At 51.2% G+C, this 18,979-nt stretch overlaps 1 protein-coding gene across 1 annotated transcript; it reads right to left on the reverse strand.

Moving 5' to 3' along the window:
- Positions 1-4,200: 4,200 nt before the first annotated feature.
- On the reverse strand, positions 4,201-16,194 carry LOC137847857 (transcription factor JunD-like). The gene has a single exon (XM_068666462.1). The coding sequence runs from the start codon at positions 16,034-16,036 to the stop codon at positions 14,630-14,632; it is 1,407 nt and encodes a 468-aa protein (XP_068522563.1). The 5' UTR covers positions 16,037-16,194; the 3' UTR covers positions 4,201-14,629.
- Between the last annotated feature and the right edge of the window lie 2,785 nt (positions 16,195-18,979).

Here is an 18,979-nt window from a genome sequence, read left to right on the forward strand (position 1 = left end):
AGGCAAATATTTGCTCTGCGGTCCCAGACGCTACCTCACTCCTGTTTGCCCAGGTTCTTACTTCAGCGCCGTCAACATCGCACTCTCCCCATCCATATACCCCGAGGTGCTCGAACATGCATGACATTGCAGGGGCACAGGCTTCCTCATCCCACCCTCCCGTGCATGTGCCTTGCTGGCAGGCAAGGAAGAAGAAGAGACAGCCCAGAGATGCCCAGCCTGCCAAGCCCACCTGCAGCCTTGCAGCCAGCACAGCCTTATCGGGGAGGATGCTGATGACGAGCAGCACAGCCGTGAGCCCCTGCCACTTCCCGAAAGCAGCAATGAGTCACACCCACCCTGTGCCTCATCCGAAGAAACTGAAAGGAACAAAGGGCAAGCACTGGGGAAGTTCTCGCCACAAGTCATCCCCAGGAGCCTGCGCCGGGGAGCCCACCTGGCTGCTCTCAGCCCATGACCCACAGGTGTGAATGTCCCTTGACACCCCCAGAAAGAGTGATCAGTGGGGCCTCAGTGACATTTGACAGCACGCAGTGATCCTAAGGGGATGCTGGGGTTAAAGGTGTTCAAGTGACTTAACCCAAAGGGCACGCTCTCAGACTGTCTGGAAACAGATTTTGGGGTAGTCAGTGAGGAACTATTTTGCTGACCTACCACTACAAACACCTGCACTGTGACAGAGAGAAGATGAAGGTGAAGAGGGAGAGCTCTCAATGTCCTGAGATCAGCCCTGATGGCCAGCACATGGAGAGACCCGACTCTCCCCAAAAACCTTCAGTGAGGAGGCAAACTGGAAGACCTCCCCTCCAGCAACTTGTGTTTAATCCCCAGCTGCGAACTCTGGAGAGCAGGGAAAGGCAGTAGAGGTAATCCGGCACCTTTGTTATGTATTATTATTTGTCTGGAGGTTGCCAATTTTCTAATGTGTGTTTTGGGGAATAGTTACAAGTTTCGTGTTACAAGATTCCTAATGCTGTTTGTTTGTTTGTTTGTATATTTATTTTATGCTCAAGCATTTATATTGCTCTCTTTTTGTGTCTAATTCTCTCTCCAGGATCTTCCTTTATTTTCTCCCCCTTTGAATCGTGCTGAGCATGAACCTTGCCAGAAGTGCTGTCTAGGAGCAACTTGGAGCTGAGAGCCAAACCTGCAAAGCTGCCCAGCTTTTAGGGCAACATTCTTGCTGTGGCTGTACCCAGGTCTTACCCAGCATGGGGCAGCAAGGAAGCACTGACCCTGCATGCTCACAGTGCTGACATGATGCGCTGTGTCTCTCCTCTGCACATGCAGCTGTCAGCCCGTTTGCTAACTCACTGAATGGAAAATTTCTGCTTTTTGTTGCAAATTGACAGGTGAAAGTCGGAAGTGTTCAAGGCCAGGCTGGATGGGGTTTTGAGCAATCTGGTCTAATGGGAGGTGTCTCTGCCCATGGCAGGGAGGCAGAATTAAATAGTCTTTAAGGTCCCTTCCAACACAAACCATTCTATGACTATATGAAAAATGTGAAGGTGAGTGCTCCCATCCTTGCGGCTGGGCTCAGAGCACTGCAGGGCTGAGGGGTAGCAGAAAAAGCACTGGGGTTAGTGAACACAGGGCCCCAAGGGGAGATGCAGCATGGAGAAAGGGTGGAAAAGAGGTGGAGAGGGAGGCGAAGAGTTTCTGTTTGTGTGTAAAGCCTCAAGGCTTGCAGGGCATCAGGTGGACTTGTGTCAGGTGTTTACTGCGGGTACTGGAAATTTACTAGCAGACAGACTGCTCTGCTGGGCCCCAAAGGGAAATGCCTTGCTTGGTACAAAAGAATAACCAATAAGCCAAGCAAAAGCTGGAGGCTTGCTCCCAGGCTGGCATAGCTCAGGCAGTGCAGGGCAGCTCCTTCAGAGCAAGAGTGGTGGTGGTTTCTCTGAGGAGACACCAGGCTGGAGCAGAGGAGCCAGGCACTGCAGCGCAGCTCTGGGGGCAGCTGACCCCAGGTTTTGGATACCTTCCAAAACCAAACCATTGGAAGAGTGTGTGTGTTAGCTCCCACAGCCAAACCACAGGACATGAGAGGCACCCCAAGAGCTGCAGCTGGTCCCTGTAACCTGTACCCTCAGGAATCTGGCCCTCATGCCTGCCTGACTTGCAGGTCGATGTGGGGGAGCAGCCACCGCCTGACCACCTCCCTGAGCCAAAACCCTCCCAGGGCCGCACCGAGCTGGCATCTGAGAGCACAAGTGAGGGAAGCAGGAATTTCAGACGTGTCAGGGTGGCTCGGATGGTGAGACATCTGCCCAAATGTGCTGAGGGTTTGCCATTTGCACTTCCTGATCTCATTTACTGTTGGTGGGGGGAAACCCAACGCAACTTCTGTGTCATATCTTGCACTTTGCTACGTCACACCAAAGAAGGGGAAACTTTGGAAAATGATCGTAATTCAGCCGAGGGGTGGTTGTCTCACGCATCTGAAGTTGAAGCAGGGAGCAATCAGCCCACACCAGGAGCATTGAGAGAGGTACCCGCTTTTGTGCGTCACCTGCCGTTTGATTTCTGGCAACTGATGCAATTGCCAGATCCACCTGAAGGGCGTACATCACAACCTGAGTCGCTCTGACTGAGGAAGAAACTTGGTCTAGGACTCAGGCAGCACCTCTAAGCCTAGAGACAGGCTGAATTACCACCATGGGATACTGCTTTTGGAAGTCTTGCAAGGTCTCTGGTGACAGAAGGTGAAGGGAAAAGGGCCGTCAGAGGCAAAATAAAATTTAACATGATGCTGCAGGTTAGCATGCAAGTAATGCAAAGCACCCAGCTTTTACTCCATGCCCATCAGATAACAGAGCGAAACCAGACGAAGCTCTTTCCTCGCTGAGCTCTTCTGATTCTGAGGGCACCTCTGTGAGACACCCAAGGCCCAAACTGAGCGCTTGGAGCAAACAAGGAGCGTGGTTCCTATACTATGCTTAAAGACATACCTCTGTGTAAGTGGGCTCTATAGCTCAAACTGTCATCCAAAATTATAAACAGTACCCTCAAACATCTTTCAAAGCACTCAGGACTCTCACCTGCTTGTTGCTCTCCCCCTCTGTATCTTATTTGGAAAGCATCAAGGATGTTGCAAGAGTACTGTGGACTCTCTCAGGAAGAAATCTGTATTGAAATGGAGTGGAAATCTGTACAGAGTGGTCTGGCTAGCACGTGTGAAATACAGTCTGCAGCCATGCAAAACACGAAGATTAAAACACATTAAATAACTCCTGGTGTGCTGAAGGAGGCATGGTTCCCATTTAGAAGTCACAGTAATCCCCCACCAAACAGATTATGTGGCCATAAAACATAAGTGGCTATGTACAACAGCTTGAATGACAATGCTTGCAGCTTCTTTTTTTTTTTTTTTTTTTTCCCCCCCCCCCGTCTAACTTTTTGCACACCAGATTCTGTCCCCTGCCCCTCTGCAGAGGTAGCCGGGATCCAGCTGTATCATGGGCTGGTGTCCTGACCTCCACGGCCACTGCTGAGCTTCTCAGCTTTTGCTTGAGCTTGGCATCCTCCGAGCATTCCTGCTCAGGCTTGGCACTGCGTGGTTCCCCGAGTAACTCAGCTGGGAAGACAGATCCGGGAGGTAGGGCTGCCCTCCCGGAGCAGCCGAGTTCTCAAGCGGAACCTCTGGGGTGTTTCTAGCACGCAGCAGTGTTTGCCGAGCAGCCCTCCCGTGGGAATATGTCGAAATATAGTTACAGGCATGAGAATGGTCACGGGAGAGGGGAAAAAAAAAAAAAGAAAAAAAAAAAGTGCCGCCTTGTTCAACAGATTTGTTGCAGATGTGGTTTCAGAGCAAGCTCCTACCACCCCTCATTCTGCTGTGACACTGCTCTCTTCTCCAGAGAGTGGCCTGGGATCTGATGTCACAGCACTGGGGCTTTCTCTTCTCTGCCTCTCCTCTTTTTAAAAGCTCACTTTCTGAGCTGCGTCTGCACTATTGAAAAGGGAAGTTGTCCTAAAGAGCAGCATTTTTTTTTTTTTTTTTTACCAGAAGAAATCCTTCCTTCCTTGTACTTCAAAACGCTGATTGAAAGGAGCAGCACATTAAGCATGATAAAAAGACACTACAGGAAAAGCCTAGATGGACCAGCTCTTTGATTTTCCATCAAAGTGAGAATTATGCCTTAAGATGGCTTTCAAAGTTGCTGCTGAAATAATGAAAAAAAAATAAACAGCCAAAAATATGAATATAAAGCAACTTTAATTTTCCTCTAGATATTTATATCAAAGAAATAATACTCATGTCCAAGTATTGTACATACAATATCTTCCTTATAAACTCTTTAGTTTAAAACACGTGTACAAAATTGCACATTGCAGTTTGCAAAAAATCATAAATACCTTTTTGCATGTAAACAATTCCAGCACAAGGATAAACGTTATACATTCCAAAATGTCTAAGTCTCTGATCAGAAACAAACAAAAACAAACAAACAAAAATCCCATTGTGATCCCCATAAAGGTTCTAGTGTTACAAATCAACCATTAACAGATTCATAACTGATGTACTACACACAGGAATACATAAATGAGCACAAGGCAAGTCGCCTTTTAGTCATAAGCACTTAAGACAGAGACTTGGAATACAATTCTGCTGCCGTTTATATCCATGGTATCCACCCCACAGTATTTAGTGGTAGCAGGATTGCGTTAATTTTTCCAAGATTACCAGTTGCAGTACGCCTTAACTTTTAATTCTTAAACAAGTTGGCCACTGCGGAACAGTAGGAATTGGAAAGTTATTGTAAACACAGTTATCACCGTTGTATATTCAGCAAGTTACAGTATTCTCCTAAACACATCACTAAATTAAGAAAATGTTTTACATTTAATCAAGTGCAAGTTGCCAACCAAATATTGTCCACTTTGTCTCAGAAATAAGCATTTTGACTATAGTTCTACATAGTTTGTTAAAGGAACGTAAAAAAATACAATGGACATAATCCTCAGTTGTAGTATATTATTAAGCCCTGTAGCTTCCGTTTATGTAAAAAAAGTAATCACCACACCAAGAAAAAAAGCTGTCAGAGGTGTCCTTGATAAACCTCTCCTGACCAAATCCAGCCAGTCAGTAGCTACTGAATTTTGTTTCGCTACTATTGCCTCGGTCTGCACACAATATGCTGGCCAGCACACCCGTTTGAAGAGTTCCCCAAAATAATCATTTTTTAAAAAAAAAAAAAAAAAAAAAAAAGCAGAAGTATTTCTGAATCCACACAAAGCAGGTTTTTGCATTTATTTTTCATCTATTCAAATACTGTTAATTTTCAGAAGTTCTTCCTGAAGCAGAGGTTTTTGGAAGGGCTCCTCAGAGGGTTCCTCTGTGCCAGTCAATTTAATAAGGCAGAATACGAAGGTGCACATAAACCCAACTCGTAACAACCCGGCGAAGCACATGGGCAGACAGCCACCCACCAACTATCCGCACGTAAGCTGCTGCAAGAGCGGAGGCAAAATCTGAGCTGCTCTGTCTCCACCTTTCGTTTTTGAATAGCTCTCCTGGACAAGCGAGGGAGCTGCAGTGCCCTGCCCCAGGGCCTCGGAAGAACCAGTTTGGATTTCAGCGCTGTAGGAAGTGGCAGTTTGCTCACACTTCTCCTTTCGGACAGAAACGGAGCTTGGGGGTGCTGGTGGCTAACCGGCAGGGAGGGGCTGCTTCTCCTTTTCAAGAGATCCCCGGGGTCTGCTGATCATGCAAGGGATGGCCACGGGGGATGAGTGACCCCAGCAGCCACCCCAGCAGGCAATATTGCAAGGCTCAGGGCGCTGTGCAGCATTAAGCATTTTCTACATCATGGGCATTCAGCGAGGACCAGACGCCAGAAAACACCGAGAGCTCTCAAAGCTGGGCTCCACCGCCCAAGCTGAGGGAAGGTTGAGACAACTGGTGAAGCCAAGTGGTCTTGAAAGCACATTGCTCAGAGAAGGATGTATTTCTGCTTCCCTAGCCTGCACCTGTCCAGAGCTGCTCCTTTCTTACAGAGATCTGTTTGGAGTGATACAGGATGGGCCACCACGAGCACCACGACTGCAAGGGCACATTCGTGGTCTCCGACACCTCAGACAGATTTTCAGTCTAGGCAGAAATTGCAGAAAGAAGAAACAAGCCTCAGACAAGTGGCTCCAGAAAAAAAGAGAAACTGCCCTGGAAGGAATGACCTCCAAGTCCCCATACCGAAAAACAAGGAAGCTGCAGAGCTACTCCACCAGCAAGACTTGTTCAGAAAGAGAGATCCGGCTGGTAAGAACCTGCACGGGGATCTGAAGGGTTACCTTCAGACAGCACAAACTGGAGGTAATCTAACAGCTGAGCTTGTTTCAAGGACCAGCAGGCCTGCTCCTTGCTTTCGCAGCAGAAAAGCCCTGATACTGCCTTCTCTTAATGTCTCTGCACATCACTCCTTTTGACCTTAAAAAGCCCGTAGACCCATTCCTAATTAAGACGAGTGGGTGTGGTAAGCAGCAGCGGCCAGATTTCGGTGGGCGAGAGGCCTATGCAGGCTTGCTCATCATTTTCAGTTTGAAAGCCAGGAATTGCACAACACTTACATTGCAACACTTATTCCCTTCTCTTTGTCCCCTACTGCAACCAAAGCAAAACTGCACGTGTAAATCAGTGTTTACAGAGAGCACAGCGCCAGCACTGCACCAGGTGTCTCAATAAACTGTGCATCGTCACAAAGCAAAACAACTCCCTAAGGCTTGCTCGTGTTGGCTTCTTTACTCTGCTTTTTTTTTTTTTGGGGGGGGGGGGGTGGAGTGGGGGGGAAGACGGAGGACAGAAATTAATGAAGCGTGAATATCTAATCTGTTACATAGAGAGGAATGCTCAAGGGACTCGCAAGAACTTGTTTTGCTACATATTGAGCAACACCACATGGGAAAGCCTTGAAATTAGAGCAAATGCTTGAAGCCAGGGCGTAGCTGCCTTTTGGAACTTGTCCTTCGTGAGCCTCATTTTATTAGAGAGCAGACCTTTGCATCATCAGCCAGCATTCAGACCTGGACTTTACTTGATGACATTTCAGTATGGTGGTTACCATGGCTTTAAATAAATAAGGGTAAGTGTGAAATTACCACTCATTGGGCAAAACAGGGAGGGGCACGGTTTCCAGAGAAGACGAGTTTAGAAGACACTTAGGCAGTAATATTAAAACAAAACAAGATGAAAAGCATCCTGAAGAGCAATATTAATTCTCCCCCACTTCAACATACAATGGATATCAACATTAAATAATCTCTCGTAGTTAACTTTTATTCCTTCCCTGGATTCCTAGCTTTCTACAGCTAACATCTCTAATTATAACCATGGGGAACGGGATAAAAAATGTACTTGGTATTAGGTACTATTGGCCTGCTGGGAGCGTGACATCGCACTGCACACCACAAATACACCACAGATACACCGGCCTGTGCTGTGATTTCAGCCACAGTGTGCGCAGGGCTTTAAAACACCACAGGGAGTTACAATACCACATCAGTAACTGGCACAAAATGGGCTGCACTGGTGATGTTCTGGCACTTGGGCAGCATGCTAGAAAGCCCTGCTCTGCTGAAGGTGTCACCTTGCAGACTGTAAGTAGAGTAGGTGTCCTAGGTCCCTAAGGCCTATGTGACCTGCTATATATAACAAGATGAGTTTAACTCTCTGGAAGTCAGTGTCTTCCCACCGTTTCTCTACAATGCACCTTTCCATGATGGATATTAATACACAGAATGGTAAAAACTGGAAAAAGAACAAGAGTTCAGCTGTCAACTCCGTTCATTCAGAGAGGCAAGTTTTCTACCAGTGTCATTTCAAGTTTCCAGGGAAGAAAGGGAGGATATCCTGAACACGCTCTCCTGAGCAGCCCATTAGCTTTACTCTATGCCACCATGCTGCTCATGTCCAGCACTGCAAGGAAACCTGGTGGTTTGTGAAACAGAGGACAGGAAAAAGGCTGTGAAGCGCAACACACTATCCTTTGAATGGCTCAGCATGAGCCACAAGGCTATCTGTATAAGCTTTTTTTTTTTTTAAATAGACTGTTCATCCTTAAAAGCCAACCCCCTGTGTCAGGCTGAAGGGCCGTGCACCCCTTGAGGTGCAGGAAGCTTTCTGGAGAGGACAAGAAAATGTTACCAAACACTTCTACAACATGCAAGCTCTTGGTTATGATTTTTACAAAGTGCACAGCCTATTCCACTCTGAACTCGTTTTTAAACCAATAAGTGGCAGTAGAAGTTAAGTCTTCTCAGTAGTTCACTAAATATCAGAACCAGCAGCGCACTGGAGCACAGAGAACTGGTCACATCCATAGCCCACCATCACTCCAAAGCCTTCCTCCAGAAATCATAACTTCTCCAGGAAAGGTACTTAGCCAGCACATAGGATTCTTGGCAGTATTTTGGACCATCTTTCTTGCCAGTAGAGAATCCAGAGAAAAGTTCAGTGTACAGCTAGCCACAATACAGATGCAGACCTTTCGACAGGCACAAAAGCAAACGGCAGGCAGGTAATTATTCAGGTCCAAACCCCTGCAATCATTATTTATAGCAACCTTCCCTTCACTTTGCAGTAAATCACTACACACGAGCTGCAGCACTTCAGATCACGGTACGACTAAATGTGACTTTAAAAGTAGGTGATCTTTTGGCATTAATTGAACATGGCAGGATTTGACAGTCCCTCCAGTTTGACTGGCGATCTAAAAAAATCCCCTTGCGATCACACGCATTGCTGTGGCTTAGTTTTCTTCTGGGAGAACTCGGCCCCTGCAATGAAAATGATGGTGCCTCGTGGCATACCACAATGAGTGCTGCTATTGGAGCTGGGAGGACACCACAGAGAGCAGGACCCCAGCATAAGGGCTCACATCTACTGGAGACACAAGATGCTTTCATGCAGCGCTCTCACATCGGTGACACACTTTTACAAGACTACTCAAAAGAAATCTGCATTTGGAAACAGCCAGAAGATGGCCACACATGCAGTGGACTGTGCGAACTTCCAATCCCAGATCCAGTCTGCAACAGCACTGATGAGGAGAGCAAGCCTGCTGGCATGCCAGAGCTGAGCAACGGTGCTGCCAGCCTGTAGCAAGCAGTGGGGATCAATGCATGCTGCAAATCAACAGGGTGGCGTCTTGGAAAGATGCCCTCGCTGTAAATTTTAGATGTAGACGATTTTATACCGTTAGCAGCATGCAGACCACAGCAGGCTCTCCACAGTGCACCGAATTTCTCTGAAACCCACATTTAGGTTGTCACACGCGGCCACTCCATGCAGAAGTCACCTCTGAGTTACTAACAGGCACTGTGAAGAGAGAGGTGTCACAGCATAAACAGCTGCAAGCCTCTTCATCAGCAGCCCAGGGAAAGAGAGACCTTGGAAACAAGCGGGCAGGAGTAACTGAGAACTAACAAGACCTCTCATCTACCATAACGCACCACAGTGGCCTAAACCTTCCTAAATTCAGACTTAATTAATCAGCACCTTCTCAGTACAGTTTCGCCATGCGTGGCAAGATTTTATAAGGTTTATAAGAAATGTTCCTTTGACAAAATCCAGAATCTTACATCTCTCCTATGGAACCAGGTAGAGTAAATCCTGATGCAGCACCCCAGCAAGCAATTATGGCTTTCAAAAGATCAGTAGCCACGTGCAGGATTGTTATGCGCAGTGAAACCTTCCTGTTCAAGGCTTTTTCTGCTCATGCAGAGAAGTGTTTTAAAAAGTGGGCCCGTGACAGATGTTACCATCCACCTGTGCTGCAATGCACGCAGTCACTGCACAAAACGCTGACCAGAGGAAGTGAGCAGAGAGGGGCAGAGCAGCCGAGGAATTCTCCCAGCGCTCTCCCGGTTACAGTAAAATTGCAAATAAATTACTTGGAAAATGGAAGTGGTTTTGTACAAGTCAAGCGCGTACGCAGAGATGTCACATTCCACTTTCTGTCCTTGCTAAACATAGAAAGTTAGAGAATCAAGTAGGGAAGGAACAAAAGCTGGTCAGCAGCAGTTGCAGCTGCACAAGAATAAACAACAACAAAAAAGTAAATCATTGTTTTTTCTGCTTAAAATCCAGAAGGACAACAAAAGCACATTGAAGACTGACTTACATTACAAGCAGATGAATTTCTTCTCGTATATTAATTTTGGATACAGAGAAAGGTTCCCTACGAAGTTGCAGGACTCAGGCTGTTCAGAGTCACACTGCAGCAGCCAAGCCACTATTTTCAGCGCTACGAGCAATTCGGGTTGCTGTGCCTCCACACTTCAAACACCACAGAACAGCGCAATGCAACAACAGGTATTTATAATTCCACTTCAAACTCCTGCAGATCGCCTTGAGGCTTAACTTTGGGCGACTGCTCCTTTCTCAGAAGTCAGATGGACACGCCGAGCTGGACAACTACAGGAGAAAAACAACAGGGCATCTCATGACTTGTCTCAGTCATGACACGAACGCAAACCCAGATGACAGAGGACTGCTGTATGGCCACTCTTTGTTCTTCGAGACTGCATGAAATTCAACAGCGTTTTATGATGCGCGGCAAGGAGCCCAAATCCCTAGAGGTATTTGAGACTACCAGAGGCTCATGAGAAAATTGCCACCACCACGAGACTCAGCCCAGTCAGTAACGGGGATGCGGCACTACCACAGGCCCACGCCTCTCGGGGCATGTGAAGCACTCATCTTTGTGGATTTTGCTCCCCAGGCCTGCTGGGTTGATTCCCCTGAGCCATGGTGGGAGCTGTCAGAACCACTCACCAACCACACAGACCTGCCTGGGCAGCTCGAGACACCGATGGACACCGGGGAGGGAGCAAATCCATCACCTCCTAGCGATGGCATTGCTTGATGTGGCGGCAGCAGGGCACGTCCCCCACATGGACATAAAGGAGGCGCAGTGCCTGTGGTAGCTGCCCCAAGCCTCTGCCCCAGGAAGGGTGAACCCTAACCACCAATACTCCTATTCACCAAGACAGAAGGGATCTGCTAACAATTCAAGGAAACAAAAGTCATTTATGGGTCAAGCCATTTTGCTGTAGCACCTCAACAGGAAGGCAACTCAAATCCAGACCAACACATCAAGCATCTTCAAAGTCTGCTGACAAGCAGCACACAGCAGCAAGGTCCCAACAACCAGGACAGATAAAGGAAGGGACAGCACAGTCCCCAGAGCAGAGGCTACACCTGGGGCAAGGAAACAAAGAGGAATGCTCATTTGTCACGGTTTCATACCTAAAACACAAAACCAGATCAGAAGGGCATGGGAGTAGCCTGCACTATGAGAGTCTTTGTAGGGACACATACAAGCGTAGCAAAACATGGTCTAGGTTTGAAGGATGGAGAACAATACTAAAAAGAAGAGCTCTGAGGGTCCAAGTGAACTTGAACTGATTTTTTACAGTGACTCTTACGCACCCTACATACCCGCACTTACTGAAAATGAGCTACATTGATCCAAACCAAACAAGCAGACTGGAAAAATTTTACCCAGTATCACACTTTTAGCATTGCACAGTGATGAAAATTTCAGGCAGAACATCAAAACAGAAGTTCAAGGATACGGAAAAGAAAAACGCTGCAATGAACTGAATTAAAGAAAATAAAAAAGTACAACCTAAGGAAGACATAATTAAAGATAGGGACACTACAAGGTGACAGTCAGAGTACTGATACATTTTAGAGGACAGTAATTGAAGAAGTGAAAACCTGAAGCAACGACGCCTGGCAGCTGCAGAAAGCAAGCACTCCTGAGCCTTGCTGTATTGTTTTAAACTGCTAGGTGTTCAGGCTGTCCATTCACCCACCTGCTGGGGATCACCAACCTCTTGCAAAATCAGAAGAGGAAAGAAAAAAAAGAATTAAGAAAACACTATTCTCAGTTTGTGGTCACATCCCCAGCCTGGCAGAGGGCCGGGTGGAGCAGGCAGCCCCAGCAGCAGCCTCCTGTCAGCCACCAGTTTAACAGGGCCGGACTGTCAGCACTTCCATCGCCCAACACGTGCCAGCCGGGGTGTAAAGCAGGCTATTAAAAAAAAGTTTGCGGGCGGGATCTTTGAGAGGGCTGCTCATGCTGAAAGCTGAGAGGCAACGCGTGGCACTCGCTGGCTTTGACAGCGACATGCTGCCTGGGGTCAGGAAGGGAGACGGAAGGGGCTGCTGTGTTTTAGGGTTCACCCACGTCTCCCTGGGCATCGCTAACCTGCCCTGACCAAAGAGCAAAGAACAAGCACAGCCTGCCCCGTGTCCTGCCACAGGGTCTTTACCGAGCCCCAGACTCATCCTCAAGCACAAGAACTGAAACTGCGCTGCCCATACTTGTAATTTTCATGTGTTTTCCGAGATTCTTTAAAAAAAAGTTATACTCGCTACACGTGCAGTAAAGACAAGCACCTCGCATCAGCGGATTTCCCCAGGTGGCATTGCCTCTCCCACCAGGGAAAGCACATCAAGGGTGGCCAAAAAAAAAAAGTCTTTATCAGTTTCTCCAGTCTTGCAGCAACTTTGCAGACAGGTGATGTCTGCCACATAGTAAAAACTGCTTTGTACCCGGTCATTATGCAGCAGGCACTGCTATCAGGATGCCTTCAAGAACTCTTCAAACCCACGCTAAGACCAGAATTATTTTGTCCCTGTTCACCAAGCATTTCTAAAGCAGCTCTACCAGCCAGCCAGCAGAAGGTACCGTGACACTCGACCATTTAAACCCCCCCAAAACAGGCTCCGGTGACGTGATTAAAACAGTTACAGAATGATTAATATGGCTTCTACCTGATTTGCATATGCATTAAGAAAAGAAACCTCCTCGGCGCATCTCGGCTCCAGCGCCCCGGCCTCCAGGTGTGCAGGGGTGGCAGCGAGCTGGAGGGGCAGGACCACCACGGCTGAACCTTTCCAACAGACAGCAGCGCTCGCCTGTCACTAACGAGAGCACAAAAATAAAGATAGAAAAAATAAAATAAAATAATAAAAATGACGAGTCCATCCCAGGCTCTCTTCTTGGATTTCCAAGCATGGAGCGCATCCTTCCAGGAGAAGCGAGGCGGACGTCCAGCGGCTGCAGAAAGGTGCAACAGAGCCAAGCCATGGCCGGGACACACCTGAGGATGCCCGAGCCCCTGTGCTTCCCCACGCAGCCCCCTGCTTTCACCAGCTTCACGTCTTGTCCGAGCTGCAGCCGGATCTGCTCAGGAGGAGCTGTGCTCTCGGCGGGTGACCTTCACGCTCCGACAGACCGTTCCCTCTGCACCATCCACAGGGCTCAGCAGCGCTGCACGGGCGGGGAGGGATGCTCAAAACCACGCGGGAGGGAGCCACAGAAGCAAGGCAGGCAGCAGGACCGAGCGAGGGATCTACAGCTTTCAGAGAACTTATTGAGGATTATGTCTAATCGACCAGAGGGAGGGAAAAAAAAAACACACACACAAAACCCAAAAAGTTCCTGTGCCGCTCTCTTCGGCTAGTAAAATCTTGACAAAGAAATAAAGCACGTCAGTTCTTCCCAGCCAGAAATTCACTTCACATTCTAGCACTGGCTCTTGCAGCCTCCAGCGTATTGCAGAAAAAAAAAGTTTCTTTAGAACAAAGCAGACCGAGAAGAAATGCATACAGGTTTCTACCGAAAAATAAATCTCCTTCTCCGTAGTATTTCTGTGATTTATTCAAACAGAATACAATGGAATTACCGTTCTCGTAGCGAATCCACCCCAAATCTGAGCCCTTTTCTGTATAGAACGGGATCGTTACTATACTATGCAAAGAGCAAACACTACTGGAATGTACACAGTGAAAGAAAAAGAGTAAGTAAAGCTCTTCTTGCCAAGGTAACTGTTTTCACCACTAACGTGTTATCTATAAAAATAAGGTCTAGGCAACGTCCAAAAGTGTTCAAGTTTCAATAAATAACTATCAATGCCCCAGATTTGCACTGGCACGAGAAATATGGAGCTAACAGTTTAGAAAAGTATTTCCACACGACTCAGTCGGCAATACATCTCGTCCCGCCTAAGATTTACAACAAAACCATTCTCCTCCCTCCAGGGTCCAGGGTTCGACTTTAGACCCGCAGCCGTTCAAGGGCGAGAGCGCCCACCCGGCTGCCTTAGCTCTCAATGGCAAATTAAAGCTCTAGAGAAAGACGGTATTTAAAAAAAAAAAAAAAGTTATTTATCGATACCAGGAAAATATACATAGCCATGTTGTGTTTTAAATATATATATATACACACGCACATCTTTTCCAAAGGGTACGATTCTGGGTTCTTTTTTTTTGTTGTTGTTTTTTTTTTTCGGTTGTTTTGTTTTCTCCAAACTGTGAAAAGCTTATCCATCGCTATACACTTCCTAAGGTATGGTGTATTAGGAAACATATATATATTTATATATATATATATATATTTTTATCCCCACGTGAAAAATAAAAGCTCAGTCTTTCTGTAAACAGGAATTACCTTAATCTTCCGAAATCTCCACAGACCTCAAGCGCTTCACTCAACAAACACCTGACCCTGCTCCCACACACACGCTCCCCCAGCCCCCCAGGCCCGGGGGGCTCCGAAAGGATGCAGGGGGGCTCCCGCAGCACCCCGTGCAGCGGGTGCAGGGGGGTTTCAAGGGTCGTTCAGCAGGCTCCGCTGCTCTCCGGGGCTGCGGGCGGCTCCGCGGGCGGCTCCCGGGGCGGCGCAGCGGCGGCGGCGTTGATGTGGCAGCCGGAGGAGAGGTGGCTGCGGACCCGTCCCTGCAGCTGGGTGACCTGTGCCCGCAGCAGGTTGGCGGTGGCGGCCAGCTCGGCGTTCTGCCCTTTGAGCGCCTTCACCTTCTCCTCCAGCCGGGCGATGCGCTCCAGCTTGCGGCGGCGGCACTTGGAGGCGGCGATGCGGTTCCGCAGCCGCTTGCGCTCCGCCTTCAGCCGCTCCTGGCTCTCGGCGTCCAGCGGCGACAGCGACGGCGGCGTCGGGGCGCTGCCACCGCCGCCACCAGCACCGCCAGCACCGCCGCCACCGGCAGCTCCAGCAGCACCACCGGCACCTCCTCCCTCGCCCGCCGGCACCTCGGGCACAGTCTGCGGCTCCTCCAGCGCCCGCGACGGCGGCAGCCGCCCGCCGCCCAGCCCCGCCGCCCCGAAGGGCAGCGGAGGAGGAGGAGGAGGAGGAGGAGGAGGCGGCGGGGCTGCCGAGGCGGCAGGGTAGGCGCTGCCCGAGGGGCTGAGCGGCCCGGCGGGGTTGAAGCTGCCGAGGTTGGTGTAGACAGCCGGCGGCTCGGCGGCGGTGCCAGCAGCGGCAGCAGCCCCCGGGCGAGCCCCCGGGCAGCAGGGCCCCGGCGGGGAGAGCGGCGGGGCGGCCAGCAGCTGGTTCTGCTTGTGCAGGTCGGCCAGCGCCTTGACGAAGCCGTCGGCGAAGCCCTCCTGCTCCTGGGTGACGGGCTGGCGGTACAGGAACGTCCCCGCCGATGCCGAGGAGCCCGCCCCGGCTCCCGCTGCCCCCGCCGCCGCCGTGCCCGGGCTGCCGGGCGCCATCCCCGCGCCGCCCTGGATCAGCAGCTGCTCCAGGTCGGCGGCCGGCGGCAGCTTCAGCAGCGGCAGCTCCGCCGCCGAGCCCAGCGCGGCCTCCGGGCCCCCGCGGCTCCCCGCAGCCCCGGGGCCGGCCGCGGAGCCCGGCGGAGGAGGAGGAGGAGGAGGAGGAGGCGGCGGCGGCGGGGCGGCGGCGGGCGGCAGCAGGCGCAGGGCCGCGGCGCTGCCTCGGGCGCTGCCGGGCGGGCGCAGCGCGAAGGGGCCCGGCAGCGGCGAGGGGGCGGCGGGCGGCTTCTTGCCGCTGCCCAGCAGCAGCTTCGGGCCCCCGGCGGCGGCTGCTGCGGCGGCTGCTGCTGCGGCGGCGGCGGCGGCGGCGGCGGCTTCGGGTCCGGCGGCGGCGGCGGCGGGGGAGGCGAAGCCCGGCAGCGGCACGAAGTCGGGCAGCAGCTCCAGCCCCTCCTCGGGGTAGAACGGCGCCTCCATCTTCACGGCGGCGCGCCCGCTCCGACCGCCGCTCATGCTGCCGGGCGCCGCCGGGCCGGGCCGGGCTCCGCTCGCTGCCTCCTCCCCGCCCTGCCCCTGCCCCTGCCCCTGCCCCGGCCCCTGCCCCTGCCCGCCCTGCGGCCTCGGCTGGCGGCGGGGACTGAGCCGCCGCACGGCGCCGCCGGCCGCACGCCCCGCCCCGCCTCGGGGGGACGCGCCCACACTGCTGCGGCTCGGCCCCCGCCGGGAGGGGAGGGGAGGGGATGGGGTGGGGGGAAGAGGGAGGGAAAAAGGGGAGAGGAGAGGAGAGGAGAGGAGAGGAGAGGAGAGGAGAGGAGAGGAGAGGAGAGGAGAGGAGAGGAGAGGAGAGGAGAGGAGAGGAGAGGAGAGGAGAGGAGAGGAGAGGAGAGGAGAGGAGAGGAGAGGAGAGGAGAGGAGAGGAGAGGAGAGGAGAGGAGAGGAGAGGAGAATGAAAAAGAGAAGAAAAAATGAAAAAAGAAGAAAGAAAAGAGAAGAAAAGAAAGAAAATGAAAAAGAAGAAAAGAAAAAAATGAAAAGAGAAGAAAAGAAAATGTAAAATAGAAGAAAAATGAAAGGAGAAGAGAAGAAGAAAAATGAAAAAGAGAAGAGAAGAAAAATGAAAAGAGAAGAAAAGAAAGGAAAAGAAAATAAAAATGAAAAAGAAGAAAGGAAAAAATGAAAAGAAGAAAAGGAAAGGAAAGGGGAAAACGAGAGAAGAGAAGAGAAGAGAAGAGAAGAGAAGAGAAGAGAAGAGAAGAGAAGAGAAGAGAAGAGAAGAGAAGAGAAGAGAAGAGAAGAGAAGAGAAGAGAAGAGAAGAGAAGAGAAGAGAAGAGAAGAGAAGAGAAGAGAAGAGAAGAGAAAACAGGAAAGGAAAGGAAAGGAAAGGAAAGGAAAGGAAAGGAAAGGAAAGGAAAGGAAAGGAAAGGAAAGGAAAGGAAAGGAAAGGAAAGGAAAGGAAAGGAAAGGAAAGGAAAGGAAAGGAAAGGAGAAAAAAAAGGAAAAGAATAAAAGAAAAATGAAAAGAGAAAAAAAAGGAAAGAGTAAAAAGGAAAAGAGGAAAGAAGGAGAAAAACCTTTAGAGATGGGTTTTGAAAGGTGTTAAGCGTCTTGTTAACACGACTGAAATGCGCAGGTTTTGCTTTCCAGTTGGGGTCTGTTTGCTGCCTCCATCTGAGCCAGTTCCCCGCTGCCCCTCTCCAAGCCTCTGAGATTCTTATGGGATGAGGGAAGCGTTTCCCACCCAGTCCTTTGGAAATCCCTTCTGCTCGGGATGCTAGCATGATCCCGGCCGAGCTCATGCTGACGCAGACATGGGGCAACGACGCTGATAGCAGGCGAGGAAGGACTTTGCCCCAGACACAGCACTTCGGGGCTGTAAGGGGCAGGAGTCCAAGTGCACCAACGCCTTCGTGGCCTTGGCTCGCCTACCTTGGGGCACCGAGCCTGCACCGAGGCCGTCGCTCCCGGCCCGGCTGTGCTGCAGCTGCTCCCTGCTCCAGCCACACCTCCGGGGAGGCCTTGGACCTGCACTGGGGCTCAGTTTCCCTTCCAGTTTCTGGAACCATCTCCTGCAGGACTCGCAGGGTGCACCTTGCAGCCATCCTGTCACCTTGCCCTGCCTGGGCGTGCCGGCTGGCTCCTGCCCTCAGCACCCGCCTGGCGCAGACGCCACGGGACTGTGACAGTGATGCTGGTCCCCTGCTGCAGATCAGCACCTCGCTGGGCGTTGCTGCTCACCCAGACCGTGTTTTGTCTCCAGAAAAGGGAGACGGAAGGACCATGGTGAGGAGGAAAACCACCAGGCGGGAACCTCTCACCTGGAGAGGAGGAGGATGGTGCACGTGTCTGTGTGCTCCCCTGCCTCGTGGCACAGGGGCCCCAGCCTCCTGCCCCAGCTCACGCAGCCTTCCTGCCTCCCCGCGTGGGGACGGTGCTGAGGGGAGGCCGACAGGGAGAAAATGACCTCCCAGAGGCTGGAGGGCAGAGAAGAGGCTGGGGAGGTCCACATGGGCTTGAGGCCACCACCAGAGTTATCATAGAATAGATACGGTTGGAAAAGACTTCAGATCACCTGGCACAACCATCCCCCTACCACCAGTGTCACCACTAACCCACGTCCCCAAGCACCACGTCCAGCCTCTCCTTGCACACCCCCAGGGACGGTGACCCCACCACCTCCCTGGGCAACCCGTCCCAGTGCCTGACTGCTCTTTCTGAGCAGAAATGGCTCCTCACTGCCAAACTGAACCTCCCCTGGCACAACTTGGGGCCATTCCCTCTGGTCCTATCGCTGGTTATCTGTGAGAAGAGGCCGACCCCCAGCTCCCCACACCTTCCTTTCAGGCAGTTGCAGAGAGCAATGAGGCCTCCCCTGAGCCTCCTCTTCTATAGACCAAACACCCCCAGCTCCCTCAGCCGCCCCTCACAGGAGCCCACAAGGCTGCTTCAGAAAAACTTAAAATCACTTTTTTTTTTTAAACACAGTGACTTATTGAGACACTGGCTGGTGCTGGGGACCTGCGGGACAAGCTTCAGTGAAGGCAACAGAGCTGCTGTGGATGTAACAGTATTTATTTTCGTTATTTGTGTGCATTTTGTGTTTCTGTGTGCTTTATACGTGTGCTTTGTACGCTGTGCACACACCAGGGTTACATTTACACGCAGATACCCGGCTATTCTGGCAGCGGGGCAGGCCGCCTGCTGGTGCCCTGAGCCACTTCGCCCCTCCGGGCAGCCGCTGGGAGCCACCGCCGGACCCACGGCCCCGTCCCTATCCCGGCCCGGGGCGCTATCGCGGCCCCGCTCCCTATCGCGCTCCCCTCGTATCGCGGTGGCTCTCGCGCCCCGCCCGGCGCTGCCCAGCTGTGGCGGCCGGGCGCCGTCTGAGGGGAAAGCGGGGGTGGCGCTGAGGGAGGGGAGAGGGGGCGGGGCCTCGCCCGGGCGCGACCTTCCGATTG

The sequence above is a fragment of the Anas acuta genome, chromosome Z (assembly GCF_963932015.1).
Source record: "Anas acuta chromosome Z, bAnaAcu1.1, whole genome shotgun sequence".
Classification (NCBI taxonomy): domain Eukaryota; kingdom Metazoa; phylum Chordata; class Aves; order Anseriformes; family Anatidae; genus Anas; species Anas acuta.

Bases quoted from the DNA above. Each gene is read 5' to 3' on its own strand.
- LOC137847857 (XM_068666462.1), bottom strand. From the start codon at position 16,036: ATGAGCGGCGGTCGGAGCGGGCGCGCCGCCGTGAAGATGGAGGCGCCG.